The following is a 14,468-nucleotide window of genomic DNA, read 5'->3' as shown; positions in this document are numbered from 1 at the left end:
CCAAATTTTCCATCAAACTGCAATTAGGAATAAAAGTTATACCTACGTCGCTTTGCTCAGGAGCGGCTGCCTGCCGCAGTAAATCTGCGATAGACGGTCGGTAACTGGTTAAACAACTCTTGGGGGAGGTTTATAAAGAGTTGGGCAGCAAAGTTTTAGTGCATTTATGCATTATTTTCTTTCAATTTCTTTTTGCTTATGCATATATCTTGTAATTGTGTAGATGTGCGTGCAATACCAAAAGCACACAAATTAAAACCTACTCAGGTTAATTTTTTTTTACATTTCCCTACACAATTGCTGCTATATAGACTATTAACCTCAAATTCACAAACATTACTATAGGAACTCTTGAAGTATGCACAAAAATATGCATAATGTGCAAGAAAGTACCCCGCACCACTCTTTGCAAATCTTTCCCTATGCATTTTTTTGAGTATAAAGGAAGCAATTGTTATTTTAATGTTAATAAGACCAAGTCTCTGTTAAATGTCCAGTAATATACTGGTTAAATAATCTATATACTGGTTTAGACCAAAAACAAATAGCTTGTTCTTATTAGGATAGCACTGGAAGCACTAGATCAGACCTGTAGGAGACACAGTGTGCCACTTGCAAACGGTGGCCAAGATGGGGATGGGAGAGGCACAGACGTGAAAGACCAACCAGTACCAGTTTAGAGAATTAATCTATTACCATTTAGAAAGACTAGCATATCTACATGCTCGGCAGTCAAAGCTGACCGTTTCCTGTAAACTGTCAAGCCAGCATCTGTAAACAGCCAGCTTGTGGGTACAGAAGTAGCAGGGATAGCCAAGAATTTACGTGCTGCCCGGGCCAGAAGTGGGTACTGGGTATGATGCATTTTCCACCACTGCAATGGGTCCTGGCATAGGGAGGAAGCTTCACTAGTTTGGAAGCTACTAATTTCTTGCTCCGCCTGCTGGTTAACTGTGCTACCTGAAGAATTTCTTACACTACACAAGTCTCCCAAGAGGAACTCAATGCCAGAATCTTGCTTGAGTTTTTTCGCTGCTGGCCTTGTGTTTTGAGGTTCAGGTGTAACACAAGCAGTTTCAGTTGGCGGTGTCTTTGCCAGACTTGACGCTTCAAGCTTAAGTAAATGAAGAGTCTCTACGCGGTCTGGTTGGCTGAGGAAGTCAAGGCCACGAAAACGAGGGTCCAAGGCACATGCCAAATTAAGAACCTGATTGACCTCGCTGTCGGAATACTTAAAACTCAATTCTTCATGTATGGCCTTTTTAATGTTCTTGCAAAAGTCTGAGTCCCACTCATTAGATGCCAAGTGTTTATACAATAAGCTGGTTATCACGGGTTTCACCAGAGATAACCCAGCAAACTGATCTTTGGTAAAAGTTGAGGTAGCAATAGCTAAAGGTTTAAGGATGTCTACGACATCTTGGAGAATTGACCAGTCCCCTGACTCCAAAGCTATGCCGTCTTCATTCAGTGTTTCAATGAGACCTTTAAAAAACTTAGAATGGTCAACAATGCTCTGCAATAAAGTGTAAATGCTGTACCATTTAGTTCCGTCACGAAGGAACATTTTCAAATGCACCTTTAATACGGGACCATGGGTGGTCAACTCTTCATTCTGAGTAGTTGATGAGAAAACAGTGGCTATCAATCTTCTGAATCTATCCAGTGTTGTTTGTATTGTGTGGTGCTGAAGAATAGCTTCAATGCAGCCGCGAAGAACCTGTCCTACACATGGCAGAGACTTCCAACCCACCTTTGCGGTTGCTGCTTTTACAGAGGGACTACTGAGGCCAACTGCATAGGATGTGTTCTCTCGTATCCCCCATTCTTCTGCTACATCAAGAAGGACTGACTTCAGGCTATCTTCAGAAAGGTCTTCTGAGACAACCCTACTGGATAGCACCATATTCTTAGATTCAAATCCTTCATCAACGTAATGGATAATGAGAGTGAGGTAGGACAAAGAACCACTGTGCTTCCATAGGTCCAGGCTTACTGAACAGTCTTGTAGATTCTTCACCACCTCCCCCACTTTTATTTTCACTTGGACATACATCTCCTGTAAAATGGTATGTGCCAGAAAAGAAGCTGCTGGTAGTTTGTAATTTGGGTCCAGTATGGACAGCATTTGGGTAAAACCTTCTCCTTCAATTATTTCAACAGGCATCAGGTCACGGACAATAAAATCTGCCACAGCTTTAGTTGTTCTTCCCACTGTAGGAGCCACCACAGCTCTAGAAGCCACTTCACGAGGTGGAACAACTTCTACACTTTTTTGAGGGTCAACTACTGCCCCCTGGGTTCCCACCAGTTCATTGTACTCTCGTCTATGTTTATAAATAAGATGCTGTCTCAAGTTAGTTGTATTGCCACTGTAGGAAAGTCTAACACCACAGATTTTGCAAATTATTTTAGTTTTATCAATTATCCGACCATAGGCATCACCTTGGAAGCCAAAAAAAGTCCAATACCGGCTCTGAGCGCGACCAAGGCTAACAAGGTTCTGAGTTCCCTCAAGCAGCTGAAATCCAGAGGAGTGACCGATGTTGTTCACTGGATAGCTTGGTTTATGTGACTGCATTATAGGGCTGGCAATTTCACTGCAGAGGTATTGGTTTTGACTTGATATGTGATCCAATGGTTTAAGCTGTAAATCTTGGAACAACTTCATCAGCAGTTCCTTTTCCCCAAATTCATATTTAAAATGCTCACCTAGAAAACACAATAAAGGAACAGTCAACCAAAGCCATATAGCAATCTAACTATTAATTTTACCAAGTCACTGATTACTAGTGATCTGTGATTGGCTACAGGTAATCACATAGTACAGGGTGCTGTGACTGGCCCAGGTACCATGTGATAGCGGTAAGCCAATCACAGCATCACTCTATAGGAAAAACAGTTATGAATGAAATTAATTAACATTTTTTACAATGTTTGCATAGCAATCACATGATCCCTTGGCCACTGAAAGTGGCTGGGCACCGGGATCTGGTGAACACAGGTCACGGGAGTGGCGTGCTGCACTCCCCTAGTCCGGGACAGGCTTGAGCATGTACATGCATGTGATCCAGCCTGCCTGTGACACAAATGTACTGTGGGTGGGTGGCAAGTGGGTAAATAAAAAGCAAAAAAACATCCTTAGCAAAAGGTAAAAGGCAGGTGTAGTCATTGAAGCCTAGCTGATTTTATTGCTCAGTATCCAAAAGCTAAATTGATGAGACAGATGCCATGCCCCATGCTTCCTGGCATCAAAAAATAATGTAATTTTTCCTATGACAGGGATGGACGGTAAAGGTAGGCACTGGCACTGGGGGAGTAGATTTGTGAATTTAGTCCCTGTATTGGGCAGTATTCATTTAAAGATCTTACAATGTGTCATGCATTCTAAGCTATCTACCTACTCAGACATTTTCTATCACAGCTACAGTATCTCACAAAAGTGAGTACACCCCTCAAAGTTTTGTAAATATTTTATTATATCTTTTCATGTGACAACACTGAAGAAATGACACTTTGCTACAACATAGTGGTGAATAGTACACCACTATATATAGTAGTGAATGTACAGCTTGTATAACAGTGTAAATTTGCTGTCCCCTCAAAATATTTCAACACACATCCATTAATGTCTAAACCACTGGCAATAAAAGGGAGTACACCCCTAGGCGAAAATGTCCAAATTGGGCCCAATTACAGGTGGTCCCCAGATTACAAACATCCGACTTACAAGCGACTCTTACTTACAGAGGGAGACAACAGGAAGTGAGGAGAAATCTAGCTCTAGGAAGAGAAATTCACTCCTGTTCTCATGGGAAAAAGGTGTCTCCACTGAAGTTTTATCACTAATCCTGGTTTCCACAACAACCCAAAAATGTCAAAATCCAGTTGTCATAGGGACAGAAAGTGAGGTGAAATCTTCTAACAGGGGTACAGACAGCAACACAAACGGTACATGGGGTGTTAACCCTTCCCTATGCTATCCAAAAAACTTAAAAATATTCTTTTGGCTGGGCTACACTCAAAAAATGTACCTGTTGCATGTCACCTACAGTCCCTCTCTTGTTTGTAACCCGGGGACCGCCTGTAGCCATTTTCCCTCCCTGGTGTCATGTGACTCGGTGTTACAAGGTCTCAAGTGTGAATAGGGAGCATGTGTGTTAAATTTGGTGTAATCACTCTCACTCTCTCGTACTGGTTACTGGAAGTTCAACATGGCACCGCAATGCAAAGAACTCTCTGAGGATCTAAAAAAAATAGAATTTTCGTAAGTACTTACCGTAAAATTATTTTCTCTTACGTCCTCTGACAATCGCCGCCCATTCAGTTAGCCTTCCCTAGTGGGTAATGGCCTCCTCTGCAGGAGCAAGCTAGGCAGTAAAAGGTTAACAAACAAAAGCCTTTACACACAACACGCCTCTAGGGGGCTGTTCTTCAGCTATTGCCCATCAGCCACTAGGAGCTGCTCTCCAGTTTTATGCTGCCTAGCGTCAGGAGTAGGCTAGCTCTTCCATACTGGGACCTAGCGTCTCAGTTTCTTTATGTTTTTTTTTCTTAAACAAATGTTTTTTCTTTTGAAATTAGCTTTTTATTTTCTCCATGGCGGGGCGCTTGCTTCAATCGCCACTGGGGCATCAAGGGTGCCCGGACGGCCAAGGAAGTGGCCGAGACGCACGTTCCAGCTTTTTTGGCCGTTCTCATTCCAGGTGTGGAGAACTGACTATCTAAGTCGCCAGACCCTGGACCAGGGAGAATGGTCCCTGAATCCAGTGGTGTGTACCTCCTGTGTGCCCGGTAGGGAACTCTGGACGTGGATCTGTTTGTGTCCCATCTCAACTATAGGGTGGGAAGGTTTGTGGCCAGAACCTGCGATCCTCTGGCGGACACCACTGACGCGTTGGTGGTGCCCTGGCACCGGTGTCGGCTGATTTATGCCTTCCCTCTGATTCAACTGTTATCCAGGTTCCTCCGCAGGTTGGCGTCGGAACGGGTGCGGGTCATTCTGGTGGCCCCAGACTGGCCGCGTCGGTCTTGGTACGCAGACATCGTGCAAATGGTCGTCGAGCCTCCCTGGCGGCTTCCGCTGTGAGACAATTTACTGTCTTGGGGGTCGATCTTCCATCCTGCTTTGCAGTCTCTGGCTTTGATGGCGTGGCTGTTGTAAGTCAAGTCTTGAGAGACAAGGGTCTCTCGAGTGCTGTCATTCCTACCTTATTGAAGGCTCGGTAAGCTACCTCTGGTATTATTTGCCATCGCACCTGGAGGGCGCATATTGCCTGGTGCGTGTCGCAGGGGTTTCATTCCCGCTCCTCTTTGGTGGCAATGGTTTTGGCCTTCCTACAGGAAGGTGTGGATCAGCGTTTGTCACTGACCACGCTTGAAGGTCAGTTGTCGGCCTTGGCCTTTTTTTATAGTGTCCCTTGGCGACTAATTACTTGATTCACACCTTTATTCAGGGGGTGCAACTTCTGTCTCCCCTGAGGGAAGCTCCTTTGCCGCCATGGGACCTGAACTTGGTTTTGTCCGTTTTGCAACGGCCCCACCTTTGAAGACATCAGAGACATATCTCTGCCGGTGTTGTCCCAGAAAGTTGCTTTTCTGGTGGCTGTGACCTCTGCTCCCAGAGTGTCTGAGTTGGCGGTTCTGTCTTGCCGCTCACCTTATCTGGTTGTTTATAGGGACAAAGTGGTCTCGCGATGCAATCCCTCTTTTCTTCCCAAGGTGGTATCTGCTTTCCACCTCTACGAAGATGTTGTCTTGTCTTTGCTTTGGGCGAAACCCGAGCATCCCAAGGATATTGCCTTACTTTCTTTGGGGGTGGTTCGGGCGGTCAGGGTTTTCCCTGTCTGCCACGGAGTCTTTTCGGAGGTCTGACTCCGTTTGTTCTTCCTGAGGGTCCCCGGAACAGCAGCATCCACGGCAAACATGTCTATCTGGATCAGGCGGGCAATTGTTCGGGCCTGTTCAATCCAGGGTCAGGTTCCTCTTTTCCCTGTCCGGGCTCATTCTGATTGAGCTGTCCATGCCTATTCGGCGTTTCGCCATCAGGTTTCTGTGGCTCAGGTGTGCACAGCGGCGGCTGGTCGTCTGTGCAACTTTTCACGGGATTTTACACACTTGCTGTGATGGCATCCTCGGATCCTTGCTTTGGCTGCGCAGTTTTGTGCGTGGCGGTTGTTTTGCGGAGACGTGTGTTTCTGTCTCTTCTTGGGATGTCTTTGTCAAGGGTTGGCTCTTGTTGAGCTTTTGTTGCCCTGTTGGCTCAGTTTGTTTCGACTCTGGCCTGGTTGCACATTGCCTATTCTTTGGTTGCATCTTCCCATCTCTCACACTTACACTGCTTTGGGACATCCCACTAGTGAAGGCTAACTGAACGGGCGGCGACTGTCAGAGGATGTAAAAGAAAATAGAAATTTTGTAAGAACTTACCGTAAAATTATTTTCTCAGAGTCCTCTGACAGTCGCCACCCCCGTCCCTCTTCTTTTTGGGGATAATAGTCTTCATATACTGCTTGCTACACAACTGGAGAGCAGCTCATAGTAGTTGATGGGCAATAGCTGGGGAACAGCCCCCTAGAGGTGTGTTGTGTGTAAAGGCTTTTGTTTGTTAACCTTTTACTGCCTAGCCTGCTCCTGCAGAGGAGGCCATTACACACTAGTGAAGGCTAACTGAATGGGCGGTGACTGTCAGAGGACGTAAGAGAAAATGGGATTTTCTACTTACCGTAAAATCCATTTCTCTGATGTTCATTGACAGACACAGCTCCTGATTCTCTTTAACCAATGGGTTATACTGCCCCCCTACCAGGAGTAGGACACTAGGCAGGAAAAAGCATGACTACGCCTATGGGCAGTCCGATACACCCACTCTCAGCTATAGGCACTCAGTTTTGTTACAACCAGTTTCAGGAGAAAGCCAACTCCACAGAGGTTTGGGTGCTGTGTCCGTCTATGAATATCAGAGCAATTGATTTTACAGTAAGTCAAAAATCCCATTTTCTCTTTCGCTCATTGACGGACACAGCTCCTGATTCGTCTTAACCATTGGGACATCCCAAAACATTGTTAAACATGAGCGGTGGGAAAAAAGCAGAAAAAAATTCCCCGAGGCTAACCATAGCCAGGTAACATGGAACTCAACCATAAACAACTGGAGCTCACCTGAAAAAAACAATACACCCTCAAAGAGGACCAGGTCCTCTACGCAGCAGCCAGCAAAACCTTGCGGCCAAAAGAAGCATCCACAGATGCCAACATCCACTTTATGAAAATGTTGTAAAAGTGTGCACCGACGACCAGATAGCTGCCTTGCAAACCTGCATCACTGATGATGGAAGCCCAGGAGACACTAAGCCCCCTAGTAGAGTGCTCCTTGACAGTGGAAGGAGGAACCTGACCCCTGATGCAATAGGGCATGAATCACCGTCTGTCTGATCCATCTGGAAAAAGTCGGAGAAGAAGCGGACAACCCTTTGTGAGGTCCGTCCGTGAGCACAAATAGAGAGCCTGACTTCCTAAAAGACTCCGTAGCTGCCAGGTACACCTTAATTGCCCGGATTCTCCACATCCAAGGCATGCAAGGCAATTTCCTTTGGATGTTTGGTCTGGGACACAGGGAAGGCAACATAATGTTCTAATTTAAACGACAGTGAGAGACCACCTTAGGAAGGAATGACGGACAGGGGCGAAGCAACACCTTATGCTTGTGAATCCCCAATAAGGTGAACGACAGGATAACGCCGCCCTTTCCGACGCTCTGCGTGCAAAGGTGATAGCCACCAAAAAAGGCTACCTTCTGGGGCAGTGTAAGCAGGGAAACCGCCCGAATATTGTTAAAGGGAGGCTTCCGTAGAGCTAAAAGCACCACATTAAGATCCCAGGGCGGCAACGGAGACCGCACTGAAGGAACCAAATTTCGGACACCCTGAAGAAATGTACGCACCAGGGAGTGTGAGGCCAAAGGTCATTGGAAAAAAGGCCGCCAAAGCTGATACCTGGCCCTTTATGTGCAACCCCCCGTGGAAGGAAGCTTAAGATCCGATCCACCGAGAAGGAGCGAGGATGAACCCCAAGAGAGACTCACGCCACGCAATGTAGGTCTTCCATGTACAATGGTAGATCTTTCTAGAAGTAGATTTCCAAGAGAGGGCCGCCAACTCCGACACTCTGCGAGCAGATGTGATGCGGATCAAGGAATTTGACGCCAAGTGGCGCTGGAAAGGAATGGCCAGTGCAGATAACCGACCCTTAATAGTGGTCAGTGCAAGACGCTGGTCCACACCAGATTGCAGGAATGCCAACACCCTCGCCACCGAAAAGGAGCGACGATGGAAACCCTGCGACTCGCACCAGGCAAAATAAGCCATCCAGGTACGATAGTAAATCCTACCGAACGAGGCCTTCCTTGCTTTAAGTAAGGTAGGAAAGACCGCCGACGAGAGACCCCGATCTCACAAGACCTGGCTTTCAACAGCCACGCCATTAAAGCCAGCAACTGTAAAGCAGGATGGAAGATCGGCCCCTGAGACAGCAGATCGTCCCGTAGTGGGAGCCGCCAAGGAGGCTCGACTACCATTAGCATGACCGGCGCGGCCAACCTGAGGCCACCAGAATCACCAACCTTGGTTCCGAAACCAACCTGCGCAGGAACCTGGACAACAATTGAATCAGGGGAACGCCTAAATCAGACGATACCGAGTCCAAGGCACCACCAGCACGTCCGAGGCGTCTGCCAGAGAATCGCGTGTTCTTGCCACGAACCTTCCCACCTTGTTGAGGCGAGACGCGAACAGATCCACGTCCGGGGATCCCCATCGCGCACACAGCATCTGAATCACCTCCGGGTGTAGGGACCAGTCTCCCTGGCTGCCCGGGCACTCCTGGTGCCCCCTTGGTGATCCGACCAACGGATCAAACCTAGTCTGATCGCTCTCAGTTCCAAGACATTTATCGGTCGAGAGGATTCCTCCTTCGACCAAGTGCCCTGGGCAGATAAATTACCCAGAACGCCACCCCAGCCCGACAGGCTGGCGTGCGTGGTGACCACCGACCATAATAACGGCTGGAAGGATTTTCCTTCCGTTAGAGTCGGAGACTGGAGCCACCACAGAAGATCCGTTCTGACTTGGTGGCTCAAAAATATCCTCCTTTCCAAGGTAAGGGAGGTGAACAGAAGGAGACAACGTCGAATTCTGAAAATTGAAGGTCCACCCGAACTCCCGGAGCATCTGAACCGTGGTTGACAGGTCATGCAACAAGAGTGGCACCGGAAATTGACCTTAACAGGAGATCGTCCAGATATCCAAGGATGGCAATCCCCTGCGCCCGAAAGAGGGCCAGGACAGGAGCCAACACTTTGGTAAACCCACTTGGAGCCGAAGTGAGACGGAAAGGCAACGCCACAAACTGATAGTGCTCCACTGCTATTGCGAATCTGAGGCACCTCTGATGACCTACGTAAATGGGCATGTGTAAACACGCATCCTTGAGGTCGATGGAAGCCAGGAAAACTCCCGGGCTCAGGGAGACCACCACCTATCGGAGGGATTCCATGCGGAACTTTTGAACCCGCACGAAGCGGTTCAGAAACTTATAAGTCCAGAATTGGACGCACCTTACCCTCCTTTCTGGGCATCGTGAACAGATTCAAGTAGAAGCCCCGAAACCTGTCCCGATGTGGCACCGGGACGATCACCCCCTGGGCGAGGAGATCCTGAACCGCCCGTCTGAGATCTTGGAAACGATCTGGGGTCAAAAGGAGATTTGAGGGAAAGAATCTGTCTGCTGGGCGCGATCGAAATTCGATCTTGTACCCTGAGCGAATAAGTTCCTGAACCCATCTGTCTTGAATCTTGGCCAGCCAAGGTCCGGAAAGAAAAACAGCGCAGACGTACCCCCACCCCGGAAGCGGACTGGGCCACCATGCCAGTATGGGCGGCTTCTGGCTTGCCCGCCCAAGGCTTCTCTTGGCCACCGGAGGTCATGAAGGATTTGCCCTCGTCTTGTGCCTTGAAGGCACGAAAGGACCCCGCTAACCGCGGAAAGACTTGCCCCTGGCCACCTGGGGCAGCAGTGTGCATTTACCCCCAGTGACCCTCTTAACCAATTCATCCAGTGAGTTCCCAAAAAGGAGATTCCCTGCATAAGGGATGTCAGACACCGTCTTCTTGGAAGTCTGGTCGGCTGACCAGCTGTACAACCACACGATGCGACGGATCGTCACTGCAACCTCAGATAAGCAGGAGACTAAAGGGGCCTCAGCCAAGGCCGCGTCACACAGGCATAAAACAGCCTGAATAATTTGGTCCACCATCTCCAGAGTAGCAGGAGGGGGGAATCAGCCACAAGGGTGTGTCTAAGCACCGAAGTCCACTCCACCACAGCCTGAGAGACCATTACTGAGGAGAACACGGGTTTCATCAAAGGAGCCTGCCACCATATAGGAGTAGAGAGCAAGAGACTCCACCCGCCTATCCGCTGGGTCCCTAAACACCGGGGAATCCCCCGCGGGCATCAGATTGGCTTTGTTTAACCTGGATACCGTGCGGTCCACCTTAGGGGCCACAGCCCAGCGCGAATCCACCGGAGACGCAAAGGGGTACTGAAACTGATTGGGTAATACAAAATTGCGCTCTAAATTGCGCCATTGTTCATTCACTGTATCGCAAAACTCAGCGGAACAGGGAAACACCTGAACCGACTTCCGGGTTCTGCGGGTCCCAAAGGAAGACCGCTTACCCGGCGGGTGGGGCTCATCTACTAAATGTAGTGTCTTAAACAGAGCTAAGGAGCGCAGACATTGCAGCGCATTCTCTGGCCGACCAGGAGGGGGAATCTCCCACCTCCTCCCCCCGTCCGACTGAGAGGACTGAGACCCCTGAGGGGTACACTGTCCGTGGCAACCAAATATAGCTCCGCATCAGAAGATTGAGAAAGCCTGGGCCTTTCTTAGAAGCCCACTCAGACATCACCAGATCCACTTTAGACGCTAAAGTCGCAAGAGCAGCAGTAAGTGAGACAATTGCAGAGGATTCAGGAGTATCTGAACCCTCCACCAGAGCTGGGGGGAATTTTGCTATCCTGGGACACCATAGAAACACTTAGAAATTAAATGGCTCTGGCCCTTTAAATCGGCGATAGCGGCGGTTCACGCCGCAATGTACCGCAATTAGCGACTAGCCTGTGTTACCAGGCACTGAAGGATATAACTGCCAGCAGAGAGATAACCCCAAAAAAATAGCAGAAAAGCCCCCAGAAGTGTGTTTATACAGTACCAGGCTGCCAGCTCGACCTGTGTGCTTAGAAGCAGAAAATGATGTCACACCACTAGAGGCCGAACATAGGTCTGAGCCACAAGAAAATGGTTGCCAATGTAAGTCTATGGGGGAGGCTCCGAGAAAATGGCCGCCGACCCCATTGAGGAAAAACACATTGCCCACACTAAAGATGGCGCCCAAAAGGGTGCCAAGCATTACAGAAAATGGCGGTCCCACAATTTTACACCGCTGCGGCCCCCACACATGTCTGTACCCCTAAAACGAAGCATAAGCACCACAAGGGACTCAGGGACCCCCGCAAACCCCCCAAACTGCGGCAGCACCACTATAGCGCCCCCGCAGGGACCGTGAGGGACACACAGGAACCATACATACAGACATGAGGGGGATATTCCAGACTCCACATAGACTGCCATCCCCATAACAGAGGCCCCACATACACCCCCCGACAGATATAGACAGAGGGGTAGCATGGTACTCACCGATCCAGCAAAAAACGTGGGTGCCGCTCCGAGACGGGAAGCCTCCCACTCTGGGTGGGGGTGCCGTCAGCCGAACAGGATGCTAGCAACCCGCGGCATAACGCAGTTGAGACATCCAAGCGAAGTAGCCACTCCGCAGGCTTTGTCCGAGGACAGGGACAGGTCATTTGCGAGGCCTGGGCGTACGCATAGCCTGCTAACGCTCTATGGCAGACTGGGATTCCGTAAGGCTCTAGATCAACCAGTGCGATTCCCGGCTCCGCAAACGCTGTAGTCTCCAAAGCCTGACTAACTAAGCGCAGGAACAAATAAAAAACTATCAGTGTAAAGAAAAAACACTTTGCAGAAATAAATAAAAATTAAGAATCAGAAGAAAAGGCTGAGACTGCAGCCCCAGCCAAGGGAAGCCTGCCTACTCCTAACTAGGCAAAAGAAAACTGGATTGGGAATGCTGCTAGCAGGGGGGTATTGGACCAGAGAGACAGCCCCCTATTGGTGTGTCTATGCAAAGTTTTGGGAATGTTTCTAACAAAATCTTCTGCCTATCTTACTCCTGTGGATAAGACCAATACCCAGTAGTGAAGACTGTATGAGTGGACGGCGACTGTCGAGAGGACGTGTGAGAAAAAAGATTTTCCCTGTAGTGCCAGAGAACGAAGCCAACTCTAGAGACCATGGATCCTTGTCCCATTTTACCAGAATCTCTTTAGCAGAGATTTTGTGTGGAACAGTGCAAACAGACCGCCTTGAGGGTGGACACCATCAGGCCCAGCACCCACATACAAGCACGGAGGGATGACAGTCTGCTGAACAACAGAAGTTGAATTGCCTCCTGCAATGCCTGGAGTTTTTCCAAGAGGAAGAAACACGCTGGCTAAGATCGAGTCCAGAGTCAGACCCAGATAGTCCAGTTTTGGTGGACAGAACCAAAGCAGACTCCTGAAGGTTCAGAATACAACCGAACTCCCCCAGAGTTCGCAGAGCAATCTCAAGTTGTCCATCAGTGCAGTCGGAGACTCCGCTTGCAGAAGAAGCTCGTCCAGGTACTCCAGTACTGTGACTCCCCCGCTGACTCAAACAATGCCAGCACCGGGGCCAACACTTTTGTGAAGACCTGAGGAGCGGAGACGAGACCAAAGATCCATGCCACAAACCGATAATGCTCCTTGCCCACGGCAAAACGCAGAAGGCGTTGGTGACTGGCACATATTAGAATGTGCAGGTAGGCGCCCTTGACGACAATAGAAGCGAGAAGAAATCCCTGATGTAGAGACACCACTACGGTGTGAACGGACTCCATGCAGAAACTCTGTACTCGCACAAGCAGTTTAGCGCCTTGAGGTCCAGAATTGGACACACCTTGCCTTCCTTCCTGGGAACTGTAAAGGTTTGAGTACAAACCCCTGAAAAAGTTTCCGAAATCAGAACTGGAACAATCCCCCCCTGAAGAAACAAGTCTTGCACTACCCCAAAGAGACCCTTAAGTGATTTGGGGACAAGAGCAGGTCGGAAGGGAAGAACCTTTCCAGAGCATTAGACCAAATCCCCTTTCGTAGTCTGACCAAATAACTTTGTGGACCCGCGTGTCCTAAACCAGGGAATCCAGTGATCCGGAAACCAGCCAAGTTGTCCCCCCACCCCAGATACGGGTGTCCTTGCATGCAGAGGCAGCCTTGTCCGCAGGTCTGGAAGAACCCGCTCGTGGCTTGCCAGACCAGGTTCTCTTGGAACCTCCAGTGGAGGCCCTTACTTTTGATCCCTTGTCTTGAGACCCCGAGGGACGAAAAAAAACCTCTATGAGCCGAGAAGAATGGCCCACGTCTACGACGGGGCTCCTTGCCCTTGGTAGCCTGCGGAAGAAGAGTACTCTTTCTCCCCCCCCCCCCCCCGTGAGACCCTTAACGATGTCATACAGGGAAGCTCCAAACAGGCAATCCCCTACAAGGGGGAGATCAGATAAGGCTTTCTTAGAAGTCTGGTCCGCAGACCAGTATTTCAGCCAGATAATACGCCAAAGGGCCATTGCTGATAAAGACAGCCTAGAAATCAAAAGGAGCAGCATCCAAATACGTATCAGAGATAAACCGTAGCCCCTGGACCAACTGATCTGCCAGCTCCGCAAGACAGAGGGAAGCTGTTTCCTCTCCAGGTCCTGGCATAAAAGTTTAGCCCACTCAATCAGAGCTTGCTAAACCAGGGCAATAGTAAATACCGGTCAACGTGCCGAACCAGCCACAGCGAACATATGGTCGGGCCAGAGCCTCCGCCCTCCTACCAGCTGGATATTTAAAGGCCGGGGACTCCTCAAACAGAATGAAGGTAGCTTTATTTAACCTACAAACCAACGAGTCCACTACAGGTGGGACTGTGCAACTTTAAACGCAGTTAATCCTCATAAGGAAACAGCAAGCAAAAAGCGCTTTAGGAACAACTGTGTTTTGGACAACCCCACTGTTTTGTGACAATGTTGTCAAAGTAAGCAGAAAAAGGAACACCCTCACCGCTTTGGAGGGCCTGTGGGTGCCAAAAGGGACCGGCGCCTCCGATGCAGTATCAGCCGCAACCTCCATTTTTAAAGAGTCCCGCACTGACACAAACAGTGCATAGGCCAGCGCCTTTTCATGCGCTGCTAGAGCAGCAGAGGAATCATCCTCACTATCTGAACACTCAGGGTGAATGCACGCAGACACAGTAGGGTCCCTACATACTA

The 14,468-nt window shown here is 49.0% G+C and overlaps 1 protein-coding gene across 2 annotated transcripts in view; it reads right to left on the bottom strand.

Annotated features, from left to right (window-relative positions):
* Positions 1–476: 476 nt before the first annotated feature.
* LOC309567801 (E3 SUMO-protein ligase ZBED1-like) overlaps positions 477–14,468 on the bottom strand; it is a 94,047-nt gene continuing 80,055 nt past the window's right edge. For both annotated transcript variants that reach the window (XM_082273251.1, XM_082273252.1), the window contains one exon: positions 477–2,712. In XM_082273251.1, the coding sequence (XP_082129377.1) occupies positions 677–2,712 (2,036 nt within the window). In that variant the 3' untranslated portion in view covers positions 477–676. The remainder of the gene's footprint in view (positions 2,713–14,468) is intronic.

The sequence above is a fragment of the Pelophylax lessonae genome (assembly GCF_965119305.1).
Source record: "Pelophylax lessonae genome assembly, chromosome: 12".
Taxonomy (NCBI): Eukaryota; Metazoa; Chordata; class Amphibia; order Anura; family Ranidae; genus Pelophylax; species Pelophylax lessonae.
The sequence above is the reverse complement of the archived record's forward strand: the minus strand, read 5'-3'. Positions and strand labels throughout refer to the sequence as shown.